The following is an 18,003-nucleotide window of genomic DNA, read 5'->3' as shown; positions in this document are numbered from 1 at the left end:
ATTTACTTGAAATTTTTGCATGATACTCTAATTAATATTTGGACAGACATAGACTATATATATTTTTTGAAACAACGATGTACAGGTTCTGTTAAAACTGACTGCAAGAGGTATACTTAGTGTGCCATTTACCTATTCATGTTAACCCCTTTCAATTTCCAATCAAGGATTTGTTGGCAGTATCAATAAATGAAGCTCAAGGTCAGAGGATGGGGAGAAGACGAAATGGGCAGGAGGAGGGGAGAAAATGGTTTAGGGAGAGGGGGAAGGAATGAAAGAATAGAATGACAGGGGGGAGGAGAAGGAGGGGGGAGAGAGAAGGGCAGAGATAGGAGGTGATGGACATAGAAATGGGGAAGAACGAGAGATGGACGAAGAGAGGTGGGGGAGGGAGGGGAGTGGGAAGAGAAGATGGACAGAGAGAGGGGACAGGGGAAGGATTGTATAGCCAATTCCCATGTAGATTTAGCAGTTGTGAAGCATTGTTGGGTTCACTAGTTTACATTACAGTGTCACATTTGAGCATAAGTTGCTGCATTGTAAAATTGGTGTCATTCTGGAGTGTTGTATTTTGTTTGTACTGTGAGAAGTTCCGCTTGGAAAAGTGTCTTGGGGAAGTTTCATTTCTGGGTGTGTTTAGTTGCACAATAATTTGTCTCTGCTGTTAGTGATATTGCATTGAGATACATAAAAATACGAATTCTGTGACAATGTTCTCCATAGAAGACAGGCATGAGGGTAATTAAAGTCCAGAGAAGGTAAGGTGCAACATTTACTGGAGTAAGGGGTTTGCATTGTATAGGGAGAAAAGTAAGTTTATGAGTCAGTTTCACTATTTATTCTTCAAGGTTTTCTATATTTGAATTTCTTACCCATACCTATTGCTTCATTTGCATGTTTGTTTGGTAATTAAAATTATTCAATGGTTAGAGCTTGCTTATTTGTGCAGATGCTAAATTAAAAAATAAGTAATGTTTTGCTATGTCAACAGAACTGTGATTTAAATATACTCTTTTCATTCTTTACTTGGAGGTGTTTTGTTGGAAAATGTCACTTTTAAATGATTTAATCTTTCACTTTTCTATTTTCCATACTAGGAATCCCCAAGTGGCAGACTACAGTGGTATGCTGCTTAGTTGGTCACAGTTCTGCAAGGAACCACTTCCAGACAGAAACTTCACTTTTTGGGAATGGTTCTTCGCTGTGATGAAACTAACAAAGGAACATTTAAGAGGCCCATGGATGGATGAGTAAGATGCATTTTATTGCCTGCACCGTTAACTCATTTGATAGGGTAGAGCTGTTACACAGATACATTATCATTCAGAATGAAATGTTGCATAGATACTGTGTAGAGTTATCCAATTCAAAACTATGTGGTGGAAGAAGAAACATATTCTCTCTTTGGAGACCAAGTCCAAGCATAGCTCAGGTCACAACTTTGTGTTAAAAAGACCATGCCCAAATATAGGTTGGGCTGCAGTTTTCTCGACATGCAAGCCACCTATCATTCAAAAAGGGACTCATTCATATGAAAACACAACCTGCCCCTTGACTGATACTGCCTTCTGTTGTCAGTTTCTCTAGTTGTTAAGGGGGGAAAAAATTACCGAGCATAACAGCCATTGTCATGTCATGAATGGCTGAGCCAGAATGATTGCATTGACATAATTCAAAGTTTTTTTCTCATTAGATTTTTCAGTTTGATGTAATTCTGCTGCAAATACATCAGGTTTATTGAGTGAGCAAGAAATTTTGGAAGCTCAAGAGTAAGAATTGCGTAATAACTCGCGTCATAGTTTTTTGTTGGGAGGATAATAATACTTTCTGTTTTCATTATTTTAAAATTTGTAATGTGTCTAGGAAGTACAGTAAATATGAAAAATAAAACATGAAGCCTGCCCATTTTTAGTACGTATTGCTCTTGACGCTACGTCAATTGAATATGTGCCAGTAATGCTTTAAACAACAGCATAAACGGCCGGTCTCCTAGGCGTGGTATTCTTCTTAAGTGGCTGGTCTTCAAAGTGTTAAACACTGTTCACTAATGTAAAAATATGTGACTGGGCTTCCAGATTGGAATAATTGAACAGAAACTCATAAACTTCACTTCTTTAAGCAAAATAGGCAGTATAATTTAAACTTTTAAATGTTTTCATATGGAGTATGCACTCTATTAGGGAGCAATGAAAGTGATGGCTGATTGGGGGGGGGGGGGGGGGGACAGCTAACCAGCCCATTGTCTTCCCTATGTTTCTGGTGCCAGTGAGAAACCTTTTGGCCCAGTCCAGCTTGGCCAGTGTATCTAAGCATACATTGTTGCCACAGTTTCATTTCTGCCACAAGTGCTGTCCAGGTAGCATCATAAGAAGGAACGACACCTAAAAGAACATCTGTCATAAAAGGGGTTTATTTAAGGGGTTGATATGGCAACATTGCTCTTAATTCATATTACCCTTAGCACAGCTCAGCAATAGTTTCCTGGTTTGGCTTTCTGTGCAAATCTTCTACCTTGTGACAACTGAAGTATAAGCTGAGAAAATTAATGGGGGAAGCATTCATTGTTAAAAGATTGTTAGCCTACACATCCCTTTTCTGTGCAAAATTGTATAAAATACTACCATCTGCTATACATGATTGCATTTGTTGATAATATTTGCCGTGGTGCCATGGAACAACAGCAGGTTAACACGGTATATGATACATAATACACAGTCTCACTTGCATATTATAATTTATTGAAGACCAAGTTTGGATGACAGTTATCCTTTATCAAGTTTGAAAGTTAATAGTGTATGTTTGCTGTCCGTAACTGGATGTAAATAAATTGTTATGTGCAAGTAAGACAGTATGCCAAGTACTGCATTCATTGATACCAAGGTGAAGACAAACTATCTTCTCTACCAATGGCGGTAATGCCACACGACATTAAACAAATTTCTTCGTACTATAAGGCTCGTTTCACACTGGGACACTTGTGACGGTCACCGGTGACGGTCACTGATAGAGGTACCTTCGTTTGAATTGGAGCATTCACACCGGGACACTGCACTGAGTCACCGAGTCACGGTGACCCAGTAGTGACTCACCCTCGCCACATGTGACGGACACCGACACTGTGTTCGCTGCGGTCACCGTCGGACATGCATTAGCTTGTATTGGAGTGTTCACACTGGGACACCGATCACAGACACGGCATTGCAGAGTTGCCAACAGGCAGGCAGCCGTTGCTGAGCCCAGTGGTTCTCCACATAGTGCAGCCATGAGTTTAGAGTTCATCAACACAGAAGATTTTATAAGTGAAGTGGAAAGTCGTCCCGTTATTTGGGATATGAATAGCGATGACTACAGTAACAAAGTCATGAAAATAAAAGCGCGGGAAGAAATTATTACGAAGTTTGTGCCTGATTTCGATGAAAAGAGCATAGATGAAAGAAACAAAATTGGTAAGTTCTATATTCTTTTTTTCACTTTAATACCGTATTTTTTGGACCACAAGAATAGCGAAATATATTTTCTATCCCTTTACGAGGCTAGGAGGTTAATAACCTACAAGGAGAATACTAGTAGTTCATCAAATGAAGTTTTTGACATTCGAAAATACTGAAAAAACTTCTTCTCAGATTGTCTCAGATCGTCATAAAGGGTGTAATACAATCCTTTCTCCAGCCGATCACATAGCAGTGGATGTATGTGTAATGAACGTTTTGTCTTCATTCTCCTCCTCCTCCTCATTACAAGTACTAACAACAGTTCCTCCTCGCTCGAGTCCATTTCACCAACTAATCAGTTGGCAACAGCTGCAGTGTGGGACACCAGTGGCCCAGGAGTGTTCGCCACAGTCACCGGTGACCGTCACAAGTGTCCCAGTGTGAAACGAGCCTAAGTGTTTGCATATTATTTTTGTGTAGCAGTATTATGCTGGGAAAAAGACGGGAGGGGTAGTGAGAGAGAGTCAGAAAAAATGTATTAAAATCTGTTTCAACTTTTATTTTTGGAGGTGAGGAAGAATGTATGCAGAGAATGGAAAGAATGACTTTCAATATGAGAAGAAAAGATGTAGTTAGTTGTAAGAACAGGCAGGATGGTTAATTTTTCGTGGCACGATGGTAGCATGGTGCTAATTAAATATAACATTTACAAGTATACTGTAAATTTAATATGGAAGGATGAGGATAGATCCTCAGACAAATTTAACATACCATTTTCCAGTTCCGTTTGATTTCCTTAGAACTGCTTATAGGTTATATGTAAAGTGTGTGCATGAGATTTTAATGTTCAATGTTTTGTGTTTGTTGTGTTACAGTATATACATTTTGTAGATTCTCTGCTGAAAGCAATAAAATGTGTGTACACTCAGAAAAAAATTTGAACATAGTACTGTGTGGAATTCTTTGCTTCCATTAAATTTGTTTGAAAAGATTCATGTTATAACTCTGCCCGAACAGGCAGTAGGTATCACCTACTGTCGTGTCATCCTCTACCGATAGGCACAACTGGATGCAGATATGGAGTGGCATTTGGTCGGCAAACCTATCTCACGGCCATTGTCAATTTACTTCTCAGTCAGGTAACTCCTCAGTTGGCATCACAAGAGCTGAGTGCACCCCATTTGCCAACAGTGCTTGACAGATCCAGACAGTGATCTGTCTAAGTTCTAGCCAAGCCCAGCAGCACTTAAATTTGCTGACCTGATGGGTATTGGTATTACCATTGCAGCATGGCTGTTGACAATGTTATAATGAGTTATATTAAACAGGCAGTGCATTGTAAATAAAAATTCTCATTTGTGGGACTCATCACTGCAATTTATCTCTTAGTTAAATGTGAGAATTTCTGCAAATCATATTTACCCATTAGGTTTAGTTCATCAGAACTGGATTAAATGTATGAAGTGGAGTTAGAAATCAGTTGCAATTTGATAGTTGGGAAAGAGTTTACTATTTGGAGGAATCCAAAAAATAAGTAAAATTAATACTAAAACTACGAGACGCATCACATCTCCATCATCAGTCTCACAAATGGTTTGCAGCTATCCACCTAGATCTATTAATTTATGCATAATTAGATACCCTTGCACCATGTGCAGCGTGATCTAAAAGTGCCACTCTTGGTCAAACTATCTTCTCTTGTAATGTTCCCTCTAAGACATTCACAAGGAACAGGGTGTGTCGTAGTATGTGACCAATTCATTTGTGTCTCCCTTGCTCTGTTGTTCTCCTAAATGACTTTTCTTCCCACTTTTTTGCAGGACTCCCTGGTTGGTGGTTTTATCTGTCCACTTTATGTGTAACAGACACCTCTGGCATCACACCCCAAATGCTTAGAGAGGTTACATTTCATTTTTGCCTGTTGTCCATGTTTCACAACCATGCAGTGCTGGTGAAGGCTATGGAATGGAATAAAATGTTTTTCTTAGACAATGCAGTATCAGCTGTAGGAATATAAGTGTAAACAATTTCGTGTATGCAATGTAGATAGGCATAGTCAGCACTGATGAAATTGTGTAACTAAAATCAGGAAAGGAGTGAAACTTAACAATTTTTCAGTCAGTGAGGCAACAATCAAAATTGGTGTGTAATCCAGCTATGAAGGGTATGTAGTGTGTTACATAAAAGTAATTAATTGAGCAAAATTGGAGTCCAATAGAAAAATTAATTATCCTTTGTAATCACCCAGAATTATCTCCATTATTTAAATTTCAATATAATTCTCTTCCAGATCATTGTCAAAAATTGTTAAATATGTTTAACTTTTGATTGGTCTTTCAAAAACAACTTTCTTCTAACACATTTTTCAATCCATTGTGTGTGAAAATTAAACACTGTCAGTACAATACAGTAACTATTTTTCACATTACATCCAGTCTGTGAGCTGTCACACACAACCTCCTCTCATCCTGTCCCCCCTCCAAGACCCACCCTGCTGGTCTGGGGGTTAGAATAGGCCCAAGGTATCCATGCCTGTTTTAAGAGGCGACTATTTTCGGCCTTATAAATTCAGGTCCCATATTATGGTTTGACCTGCTAGTTTCCAAATTCTACAGAAGTGCGGGCCTTATGGGGAAGGAAGCCTTATGTGGTGCATGAGTTATCCATAGTGCCCTTATACAATCTCCTGAACCTTTTGCCATGGCTTTGCATCTCCACCTGCAATTCAATTATTTGGATGAAGGCACTTTCCGGGGTATGTCGTATTCTTCTGCTGTCTCCTGTGCTCTTTTGCCCCCATGACAGTCTTGGATTTCTCTGCGCGCAGTATCCAGCATGGTAGCCAGTCCATTGTGGTGGGGCCATCATGTACCCATTTGGCGGTAGCCCCCTGACAACACAGGGATCGCACTGCTGACGCCTGAGTTGTAAACTCCCCACGTATGGCAAGGAGTAGATGCCTGCTTCCCTGGGGCATCAGGACTCCCGGCAATTCCCATCATTCCAGATGACCTTTGCTGTGGCTGGGTGGTGCCCGTGGGGAGAGCACCTGATTGGAGTGGGTGGCATCAGAGTGGATGACCTGCAATGAAGTGGACTAAGTCATCTCTTTCTGGTGACCATACGGTGCCAGCAGTCTCTAAGAAGGGCAAGATTGAGTACAATGCTGACAGATATGACCTTAAATCATTTCCCTCCCTTGCTACATCGTGGCAGGAACATAGGGTTACAGGAAGAAGAGAGCCATATTCACCTCGGTATTTAGTCTGTAGCAGAAGAGATGGGGACTCGTTTCTACCTATGAAGACTCAATTTTTTGTTGAACATCGTGAGGGTAAGTATTGGGGAAGTGAAAGCAGTGCAGTTTTGATTCAGAGAGCATCCCCAGCCCAATCCTGGGTGTTACTCGCTTGTGACCGGCTGATATTCCTGTATCTGTCACTCCCTGTAAAAGCCTCAACATGGTCCAGGGGATTATTTTCCATCGCAACCTCCTCTTGGAGTCTGACGACGAGCTCCACACCAATATAGAATGGTGGGGTGTTGCACAGTACTCCAAAAGGAGCGAAAAATCATGGAGTACTAGACCCTGGACCAGTTGACTTACCAAGAGGCTAAACATAAATTTGAACATTTACACCACGGTCGGTTGCTACCAGTGCTTTCATCTTGACCCTTGAGGGTGATTCATTGCCTGAAAAGGTCAAGTTGATGGTTTACTGCTGTGATGTTAAACCATACATCCCTCCCCCTATGTGATGCTTTAAGTGCTGGAAATTTGGAAACATGTCTTTCTGCTGCACTCCCAATGCCACATGTCAAGACTGCGGATGTCCACTGCATCCAGATACTCCCTGTGCGCCTCCTCCCACTTGTATCGACTGCAGAGAGCAGCACTCCTCCTGCTCGCCAGACTGCACAGTACTCCAAAAGGAGCGAAAAATCATGGAGTACTAGACCCTGGACCAGTTGACTTACCAAGAGGCTAAACATAAATTTGAACATTTACACCACGTTCGGTTGACGTCCACATACGCTGCAGCTATATTACCATCGCCATCAAAAATACCAGTCGTACCACATTCTATGCCACGAACAGTGGGCCCTCTGTGCCTCCAGAATACATCCACCTCCATGGTGGTAGGGGGAAAATCTTGTGTTGCTCCCAAAGTACCTACTTCGAGAGCTACGCCCCCACAAATGCAGGGGACATTGGTCCTCCCCTCCACCCATCTGGAGAAGCAACAGCCTCCTCCGGCTCCTCTCATGTGGAAAGCGTCCCTTGGGACCCTCTCTCCCGAGGTCTCCACTAATGTCATAGCAGACACTCACCAGTGGCTAAAGGAGCCAAAAACCGCTGGACAAAGAGCTTCACGGTCTTCCTTCGTGCCTGAAGCTACTTAGGAGAAGTCCTCCCAGCAAGTCTGTAAAGAGAAGTGAGAGGGCAAGCAAACAAAGAAGTCTGCTAAGAAAAAGGACCCTCTGGTGGCCCCAACACCACCACTCCCCATCAGTTCTACACCTGCGGATGAGGTGGAGATCTCAGTGTCCCCTGAGGACCTGGATCTCACTGATGCCTCATCAACATTAGGAATGGATACAAATACTCAATTGGTGGTGGCAGGTGATCCTGAGGTGTAACCTGCCTCCTTGCCATGCTTCGTGCCTTCCCATACTCATGATAACGTCATCCTCCAGTGGAATTGCTGTGGTTTTTTCCACCACCTGGCTAAGCTACGCAGCTGTTTAGCTTTGCACCTGCTTTGCATTGCCCACCAGGAAACCTGGTTCCCGGCAATGCAGACCCCTGCCCTTCGCTTCTGTAGAGGATATTACAAGAACTATAGCGACTATAATAGAGTGTCAGAGGGAGTTTGTGTCTATGTCCTGAACTCAGTATGCATTGAACCTGTGCCCCTTCAAACCCCTCTTGAAGCTGTGGCTGTCAGAATAAGGACGGCACAGGAAATAACTGTCTGCAATGTATATCTTCCTCCAGATGGTGCATATCCCTGAACGTATTGGCTGCTCTGATTCATCAACTCCCTAAACCTTTCCTACTTTCAGGAGATTTTAACACTCGTAACCCTTTTTGGGGTGGTACTGTGTTCAACTTCTGCCTCTTAAATACTGGGGTCCCCACACATTTCAGTCTGGCTCATGGCGTGTATTTGGCCATTGATTTATCCCTCTGCAGCCCAGGACTTCTCCCATCTGTCCACTGGAGAGCCCACGATGACTTGTGTGGTAGTGACCACTTTCCCATCTTCCTGTCACTTCCCCAGTGCCATTCCCCCGGACGTCTACCGAGATGGGCTTTAACCAAGGCAGACTGGGAAGCTTTCACCTCTGTTGTCACCGTTGAATCTCCCCCACATGGTACTATTGATGTGGTAGTTGAGCAGGTCACTAGAATGGTCATTTCTGTGGCAGAAAACACGATCCCTTGTTCTTTAGGGTGCACCCGATGAAAGTCAGTACCTTGGTGGTCGCCAGAAATCACTGAGGCCATTAAAGACTATCGGCGAGCTCTGCAGCGATACAAGCATCACCCTTCCCTAGAGAGCACCTTAGCTTTTAAATGGCTCCGTGCCCGCATTCGGCAGCTAATAGAAAGGTGGAGACAGGAGTGTTGGGAGAGGTACGTCTCGACCATTGGGTGCCATACGTCACCTTCCCAAGTCTGATGAAGATCAGATGTGTTTGTGGGTACCAGACCACGACAGGTGTTACTGGCATTAACATCAATGGCGTTTTATCTACCGATGCAAACGCAATTGCCAAGCACTTTGCTGAGCACTGTGTCGAGCCTCCGCGTCCGAGAATTATCACCCAGCATTTCGCATCCTCAAATGATGGATGGAAAGGAAAGCCCTCTCGTTCACTGAACGTCACAGTGCTCCATTTACAGAGTGGGAGCTCCTCAGCGTCCTTGCACATTGCCCCAACGCAGCTCGCGGGCCAGATTGAATCCACAGTCAGATGGTCAAACATCTCTCGTCCGACTACAAGTGACATCTCCTCATCTTCAACCGGATCTTGTGCGATGGCTTCTTTCCATTCCAATGGCAGGAGAGCACCATCATTCCAGTGCTCAAACCTGGTAAAAACCCGCTTGATGTGGATAGCTATCGGCCTATCAGCCTCACCAATGTTATTTGTAAGCTGTTAGAATGTATGGTAAGTCGGCGATTGTGTTTGGTCCTCGAGTCACATGGCCTACTGGCTCCAGGCCAGGGCGGTTTCCGCCAGGGTCGCTCTACCATTGATAATCTAGTTTCCCTCAAGCCTGCCATCCGAACAGCCTTTTCCAGATGCCAACACCTGGTTGCTGTCTTTTTTGATTTACGAAAAGCTTAAAACACGACCTGGCGACGTCATATCTTTGCCACATTATATGAATGGGGTCTCTGGGGCCCGCTCCTGATTTTTATCCAAAATTTCATATCGCTCCATACTTTCCGTGTCCAAGTTGGTGTCTCCCATAGTTCCCCCCCATATCCAGGAGAATGAGGTCCTGCAGGGCTTTGTATTCAGTGTATCTCTATTTTTAGTGGCCATTAATGGTCTAGCAGCAGCTGTCAGGCCGTCGGTCTCACCTTCTTTGTATGCAGACGACTTCTGTATTTTGTACTGCTCCACCAGTACTGGTGTTGCTGAGCAGCGCCTACAGGGAGCCATCCACAAGACGCAGTCTTGGGCACTAGCCCATGGCTTCCAGTTTTCAGCCATGATGTCGTGTGTCGTGCACTTCTGTTGGTGTCATACCATTCATCCGGAACCAAAATTTTATCTTAATGGCATTCCACTAACTGTAGTGGAGACATATAGATTCTTAGGACTGGTTTTCGACACCCGATTGACATGGCTTCCTCATCTTCGTCACCTTAAGCCGAAGTGCTAGCAGTATCTTAATGCCCTCCGCTGCCTGAGCAACACCAACTGGGGTGCAGATGCTCTACGCTGCTGCATCTTTACAGAGCCCTTGTTCAATCTCGTCTTGACTATGGGAGTGTGATTAATTGTTTGGTGGCGCCCTCAGCATTGCATTTACTCAATCCAGTGCACCTCTGTGGCATTCTAGTGGCAACAGGAGCTTTTAGGACGAGTCCAGTGACCAGCGTCCTGGTGGAGGCCGGAGTCCCTCCATTGAAGGTTAGGCGCGCACAACTGCTTGCCAGTTACGTTGCACACATTCGTAGTTCTCCTGAGCATCTGAATTACTGTCTCCTTTTCCCGTCCACAGCAGTTCATCTCGCACATTGGAGGCCCAGGTCAGGGCTTACGATTCCGGTTCGCGTCCGATCTCTTCTGTTTGAAGTGGTATCCTTGCTTTTACCACCTATACTCGATGTCCATTCATGTACACCACCATGGTGTACACTGAGGCCGAAGCTTCACCTGGCACTAAGGACTCTAGTTAACCCCCGTTGCTCTCCACTGTCACTTCCTATTGATTCTTGACATGTAGGGACCATGAAGTGGTTTACGCTGACGGCTCTATGGGTGATGGTCACGTTAGCTTCGCGTATGTTCATGGATGACATATGGAATAGCATCCCTTGTCATATGGTTGCAGTGTTTTCACTGCAGAGCTAGTGGCCTTTTTTTGTGCTCTTGAGCACATCCGCTCATGCCGTGGTGAGTCATTTCTTCTCTGTGCTGACTCGTTGAACAGCTTACAAGCTATCGATCAGTGCTACCCCCACCATCCTTTGGTAACGATCATCCAGGAGTCCATCTATGCCCTGGAATGGTCCAGTCATTCCGTAGCATTTGTGTGGACCCCAGGCCACGTCGGAATCCCAGGAAATGAACTTGCAGACAGGCTGGCCAAACAGGCGACATGGAAACCGCTTCTGGAGATTGGCATCCCTGTAACTGACCTGCAGTCATTATTACTCCACTAGGTCTTTCAGCTTTGGGAGATGGAATGGCATAATCTCAGTATGCACAACAAACTGCGTGCCCTTAAGAAGACTATGAATGTGTGGAAGACCTCCATGCGGGCCTCTTGCAGTGACTCTGTTGTTTTCTGCTTGCTCCGCATTGGCCATATGTGGCTAACACATGGCTACCTCCTCCGTCGCAAGGATGCACTTCGGTGTCTCTGTGGCTCACATATGACTGTCGTCCACATCGTGCTGGACTGCCCACTGTTAGCCACTCTGCGGCAGACTTTTAACCTTCCCACCACCTCACCTTCAGTATTGGGTGACAATGCCTCAACAGCAGATTTAATTTTACGTTTTTTGTGAGAGGGTTTTTTATCATACCACCTGAGGGTGGGAATTTAGCCTTCTCTCTGAGGTCGCCAACCTCCTCCATTTGAACTCTGTCGCATTTTCTTTGCATTTGTTTGTCTTGGTGGTCGTCTTCTTCCCTACGCATGTTCACCTTGCCTTGTATTTTTGTGGTGGACATTTTAATGTGTTGCCGAGTAACTGAGTAGTTGGCTCATCCTCTTTTATTATTGTGATCAGCCAGCCCAGATGATCTGCTCTATGGTTTTAATACCTTCTTCTACTTTTCCTTGTGGAGTATGTTTTCCCTGTTTTTTGTTCGTTCCATTCGTTTTCTTTTTAGGTGTGGTGTTGGGTGTTTTTATACCTTGAGCCTTGCTTGCACCGGGAAAAAGGGACTGATGGCCCTGTAGTTTGGTCCCAAACCAACCAACCCTCCAAGAGCTAAAAAACAAAACACGTCAGTTGAAGTCGCCATGAAAATAAAGTTCATAGATATTAAACACCAGATGAACATAGATATTAAACTTAAAAATTGATCTGTAAAATACGCTGATTTTTATTACAACTAAGTTTTTTCTTTTTTTTCCAGAGTAGTTTTCAGTAAATCATTGCCTTTCCTTTGGCCATGGATATTTTTGTTTGTGTGTTTATAGACTTCGAATTGATGAGTTTTATAGTTATAAATGTATTTTGAATAGGGTGTTTGAATGTTTTCTGGAAATTGTCTTGAATGATTAATTATGCCAGTTTACACTCCTAACATGCTTTTTTCCCTCGTGAATTTCAGTATGCTTCTATAAAAATGGAAAATCAAATTCAAATATTTGGAAGCCCACTAAAATGCTCCATTCAAGTCCTGTGATGTCACTGGCTAATTCACTGCTCTTGCTGTCATAGAGCTCATTCACAGTGATGGCTTTCTTTTTTCTTTTTAATTTACTTTCGGAAAAGGGTTACAAATGGTGTATAGTATCATAACGTACAAACACATCTATAAAAACTCCTGAAAAGTTGTTTTGAGTGTTCCAGAGAATGAGAAAGTGCATAAAATGTAGTTGCACAGTGCCAGCAGATTGCCACCACATCACCGCACAAGCTCACAAATTTAATTAAAAATGTGTTGCACTGTGAAGTTGACCTTAATTTTCCTCTGAGATACCGTATTTACTCGAATCTAAGCCGCGCTCAAATCTAAGCCGCACCTGAAAAATGAGACTCGAAATAAAGGAAAAAAAAATTTCCCGAATCTAAGCCGCACCTGAAATTTGAGACTCGAAATTCAAGGGGAGAGAAAAGTTTTAGGCCGCACCTCCAAATCGAAACAAAGTTGGTCCATTGTAATATGAGACACAATTTAGGTCGAATGAATGACGATACAGCTACAGTAGTTTGGTTCGAGTCGTAAGCTTAGCAGTTAAGCTTTACCAGGTAGCCATTGCTATGCGTCAGACGCTCCGTCGGTATTTATACGGGTACCCTTCCTTTTTCACGTGCTTCGTCTGGTTTGAATCGATTGCTTATTTTGCTTTGATCTGATAAGTGCCGTTTTCTTTGTTATAGGTGTTTACACCACTCTAAGCTGAAAATGCATTACTGTACTGTGTCATGCACTGTTTGTCGCATTCTGATAGTGCGTGTTTACGGCCTGTCGCCGCTCGCGGCATGGCTTGCTTGTGTGCGTGCTACCGCCGCTTAAAAAAAAAAAAAAAAAAAGAGAGAGAGAGAGAGAGAGAGAGAGAGAGAGAGAGAGAGAGAGAGAGAGAGCAATCGTCTCATTAGCGAAACAGTGGCAAGAGACTGCTATTTGTTGTTACTGACACTGCTGCTTTCTTTGATAATGATCAACAAGAACCAAATAATAGACTGCGTATGATAGAACATCTTCTGAACGAGAGTTAGGCGAAAATGTTTCTCCGTTTGAAAATATTTGCGGCCGCTTCTTTAGTACATCAAATTCTGCACAGAAATTAGTCATCTTAGATTTAAAAATCTAGTCAGTTTCCGAGCTTCAGTTCTGACTGTATCACTATTAGGCATAAAAATAATACGAATATAAACATGACACGATACGTATATTCTTCTGCGTTTGCTGTTGTCTCACTCTAGTTTCGTAGTTTATTAGGCAGACAGGATTTAAATGAGATAGCAGCAAACACGAAAGAATACATGGCAAAATGTTTATATTCGTATTATTCTTATGGTGAAGAGAATAGTGCATGTGATTCACATTTCATCAGGTTCCTATTAGCAACCACCTCTTCTCACAGGTAGGAAAAAATTCAGAACGTAGAGTTGGCCATATTGACAAACATCCCAAACAGTCTTGCCATTCGTATTTTCGTAGTTCATTGAAATTCTGCTACATTCGAAGATGAACAATACGGAATTTGTATTTACTTCGTTGGATAATGTATGAAAATGGTCGAAGCTCGGGACGGAGAAAAAAAGCTCGTCTTCCACCTTTTTTTAAAATTTATTTATTGACGCAGAGGTTTTGGCGCCAGTATTTATCTTTGTGTCTACAAAGCCTGTGTAGCGCTACATATATTCGATGGCAGAAGTTAGTTGTGGCGGCACCTACTAACATTTTTCAGAACTTCTGCTTGCTTTGCACTCGATTCTAAGCCGCAGGCGGTTTATTGGATTACAAAAACAGGAAAAAAAGTGCGGCTTAGATTCGAGTAAATACGGTATGTTTTCCCAATTTCCAAGGAAGCATATCTTCATTCAGTCAAACTAAACTCTTAGTGAAAATTGTCAAATCTACCTACATTATTTTGTAGCTTAGTTTTTATAGCAGTAGACCGTTGAATGGTGTTCAGAGATCCCTGGTTTGAATCCAATCCAAAAGAATATTTTAACTTATTTGTAAAACGACTCAACAGTCCTGTCATGTGAAAACCAAATCCCAATTATAAAACTTCACCACACCGATCAGAAACATAATATTATTGTGTTTTCCTTGCTGTTTACATGCGCTTACAATGGCAAACGTTGTTCGCACATTTCGTGTTCAAAGAGATATTTTATAGTTAATGTGAACAAACACTTTTTACTTTATTAGAAACAATGTCCTTTTCATCTTCATACTATCCAACTAGGATCGTTATTGTATAAACTTTTGAAGTTTCACCGTCTTGCTTAAAGATGAAGTAAATCTGCCTCGGACACTGATGTTAGTTTGCGCCCACAAACATCACAGCTTTCATGTTTATGGTAATGCATGTTGTAAATGCTTTATATATCTCTGTATGGGAATCTAAGCGTCAGACACTTCATTTTTCTGTGGGAGTACGGTTATATCTTCACTATTAGCATTCTTTCCAAAGAAGTGAATTGTTTGTTTGCAAAGTAAATTAATTTTTCCTCTGTTGTCCATTTCTCAGACTAAGATTAATGTGAAGCTATATATAAAATATATCACCATCAAAACAACTATTACAATCAGTTCTTGCAAACGCTATTCTCGTGTTTTGTGTAAAATTTTTAAAAATATATGACCCTTCCAGGAATCGAACACACAACCTCTTTAGTTTCTATTCATTACGCCATCAAGTGCATGTTCGGCACATTGTCTCTGCTAAGTGTCTTCTATAGAGGAAATCAGCACTGAGGTTTGCCAAGAATAATTTTATTGTGCTTTTGGTCATAGCAAGAAACAGTGTAGGTAATGCAAGTGGTGCCAGTAGAGCCTATCAGTAGATCGGGTTTGACTAGGCATGGCCTACACCTCAATAAGTATGGGAGGGGGAGGCTGGCAAAACTTATAGGTGGCAGTGTGATGGGTAGTGATAGTTAACAATCTAGTTACAATATATGGTCCCATTTACAAATGTTATACAATTCCTTAGTTTTGAGTGAATTTAATGATGTTACAGGGAGCAGGCCAAAGAATGTCTTGTCATTGCACGTATCAGTACTCTAAATGGATGGAGCCAATTGCATCAAATTCCGTTAGGTTTCCACTATCAGCAGTCACAAAATACCTTTCTGTTGCTACTTAAAAGTTGCACTTGCATTTTCCATCACTAAATAGATAACTGCAGAAAAAGTGCGTAAAAACCCTGTAACTTCGGCTTACACTCCTATAAAACATGTATAGCTACGTCTTTACTTCTAGTCTGTGATGTCACCAGAGAATCAGAAAATAACAGAACATTTCCTATCATATGACCAAAATGATTTTTAAGCTTCAGTTACATAAAAATAACACATTTTGCAAGAATATTGACTGTAAATATTATTTAAATGTTGTAACCAATCAGAATAACAACAATCTGGCCCATATTTTTAACATAGGAAAATAGCCTGTTTCAGTTAGTAATTGCATCAGCATCAATGCCTCTTGACCTTTTACAATCTTGTCGAGAAGTTCTCTTGCCATTTTCTCATTGGCCTACCCTGTGATCTTACACCATTGGGGTGGTAGCGAAGCATGAATTTTGGAATCCTCTTTGGGCTTATTAGTTGTAGTGTTCCATCCAGTTGTTTTGGTACTTCTGAATATAACATACCAAGGGTTCCACTTTAAGTTTCTTAAACACATTTTCACTCCTCTTGTGATCCTATTTGGTGTAACCAGCTGTTCATCTCCATAATTTCATTTCACATACTGTTAGTCTTTTTGCATCTTTCACCTGTATTGTCCAGGGTTCACTACCTTCGCTCAGCACAGGTCTTGTGAAGGTCCTATAAAAGTATGTTCTGGTGAGCTTCTGTATTAATTAAGATTTAAATACATTCTTAACAATTTAAATACATTCTTAACAACTCCCATTGTTTTTATATACCTTAAATTTGATGTTGCAAAACATATTATTTCATTCACTTTGAGTTTTTGAATAAAAATATGGTCAAATTAAAATGATATTGAAATGTAAATACGTGATACCTTGGCTCTCAAAAAATTATAAACAAACTAACTGATACACTATGTTGCAACAACTATTATGAACTAATTGATACCATTAACATTATGAGTGTAAGTTGGGGTTAGTAAAAAGGTGAATGGCTTTTCAGACCACGATGTACAAATTTTAACGCAAAAAGGCTTTTGTACTCAAACAAATGTCACATATAATTACAAACTATTAGGAAAGTTAATCCAGCAGCAATAGAGAGTTTTTCAAACCTTATCAAGGAACAAGAGTGGCAGGATTTTTATAGTGCCGATAACATAGATGACAAGTATAATGCTTTTCTTAACGCATTTCTCATGCTCTTTGAGTATTTCTTTCCATTAGAACATTCTAAATGGGGTACTGGAAGTAAAAGGCAGCCTGGGTGGCTGACTAGTGGGATAAGGATGATATGTGGAAGAAAAGGGGAATTATATCAAACTGTTAGAAGTAGTCACAATCAAGCTACAGTAGCCCGTTACAAACAGTACTGTAAGGTGCTTAAAAATGTTATTAGGAAGGCAAAGAGTATGTGTTACACAAATAAAATAGCTAATTCATAGGATGAAATTAAACCCATATGGTCAGTTGTGAAGTGAGCACAAGGGTGACAATATAAAGTCAGTTCGTAGTAAAAACATTTCTGTTACTGATCAGTTAGTTATATGTACAATACTTAACAATATTTTCTGAACATTGTTGGTGAATTAAATAAAAATTAAGTTTCTCCAGGGAATCGTGTATCTCTCTTGGCAAATGACTTTTGAGATTGTCTGAAATGCTCCTCTGTGATACAGACAAGGGGGAGATTGAATCAACAATTAAATCATTGAAGGCTCTCATGGATATGATGGGGTTCCTAGCAGAATATTGAAGTACTGTGCTACACATGTTAGCACTGTATTTAGCCATATTTGTAATTTTTCCTTTAGGAATGGTCAGTTTCCTGAACGATCAAAGTACTCAGTAGAAAAGCCGCTTTATAAAAAGGGAGAAAGGGATAACCTAGACAATTTTAGATCTACTTCTATACCATCAGTGTTTGCTAAAGTTATTGAAGAGGCTGTGTATGTAAGGATAAGTGATCATTTTATATCACCCGATTTGCTATCAAATGTACAGTTCGCCTTTAGAAGTTGTTTAACATCTGAAAATGCTATATTCTCTTTTCTCTGTGATGTACTGGATGGGTTAAAAAAAAAAAAATCGAATGCTGGGAATATTTTTTGATTTAACTAAGCTGTTTCAGTGTGTTGTTAACAAAATATTGCTCAAGAAGTTGGACCATTACAGAATACGAGGATTAGCTCACAATTGGTTCACGTCTTACTTTAGCATCAGACAGCAAAAGGTCATTATTCACAGTGTTGAGATTGGCTGTGATCTGGGGTCTGAGTGGGGTATGGGGTACAGTCAAATGGGGGGGGG

General features: G+C 41.5%; 1 protein-coding gene across 5 annotated transcripts in view; it reads left to right on the top strand.

Annotated features, from left to right (window-relative positions):
• LOC126188977 (signal transducer and activator of transcription 5B) overlaps positions 1-18,003 on the top strand; it is a 135,015-nt gene that overhangs the window by 57,526 nt on the left and 59,486 nt on the right. For all 5 annotated transcript variants that reach the window (XM_049930764.1, XM_049930762.1, XM_049930761.1 and 2 more), the window contains one exon: positions 1,098-1,250. In XM_049930764.1, coding sequence (XP_049786721.1) covers positions 1,098-1,250 — 153 coding nt within the window. The remainder of the gene's footprint in view (positions 1-1,097; positions 1,251-18,003) is intronic.

The sequence above is a fragment of the Schistocerca cancellata genome, chromosome 5 (genome assembly GCF_023864275.1).
Source record: "Schistocerca cancellata isolate TAMUIC-IGC-003103 chromosome 5, iqSchCanc2.1, whole genome shotgun sequence".
NCBI lineage: Eukaryota > Metazoa > Arthropoda > Insecta > Orthoptera > Acrididae > Schistocerca > Schistocerca cancellata.
This window is presented reverse-complemented; position numbering and strand designations above follow the sequence as displayed.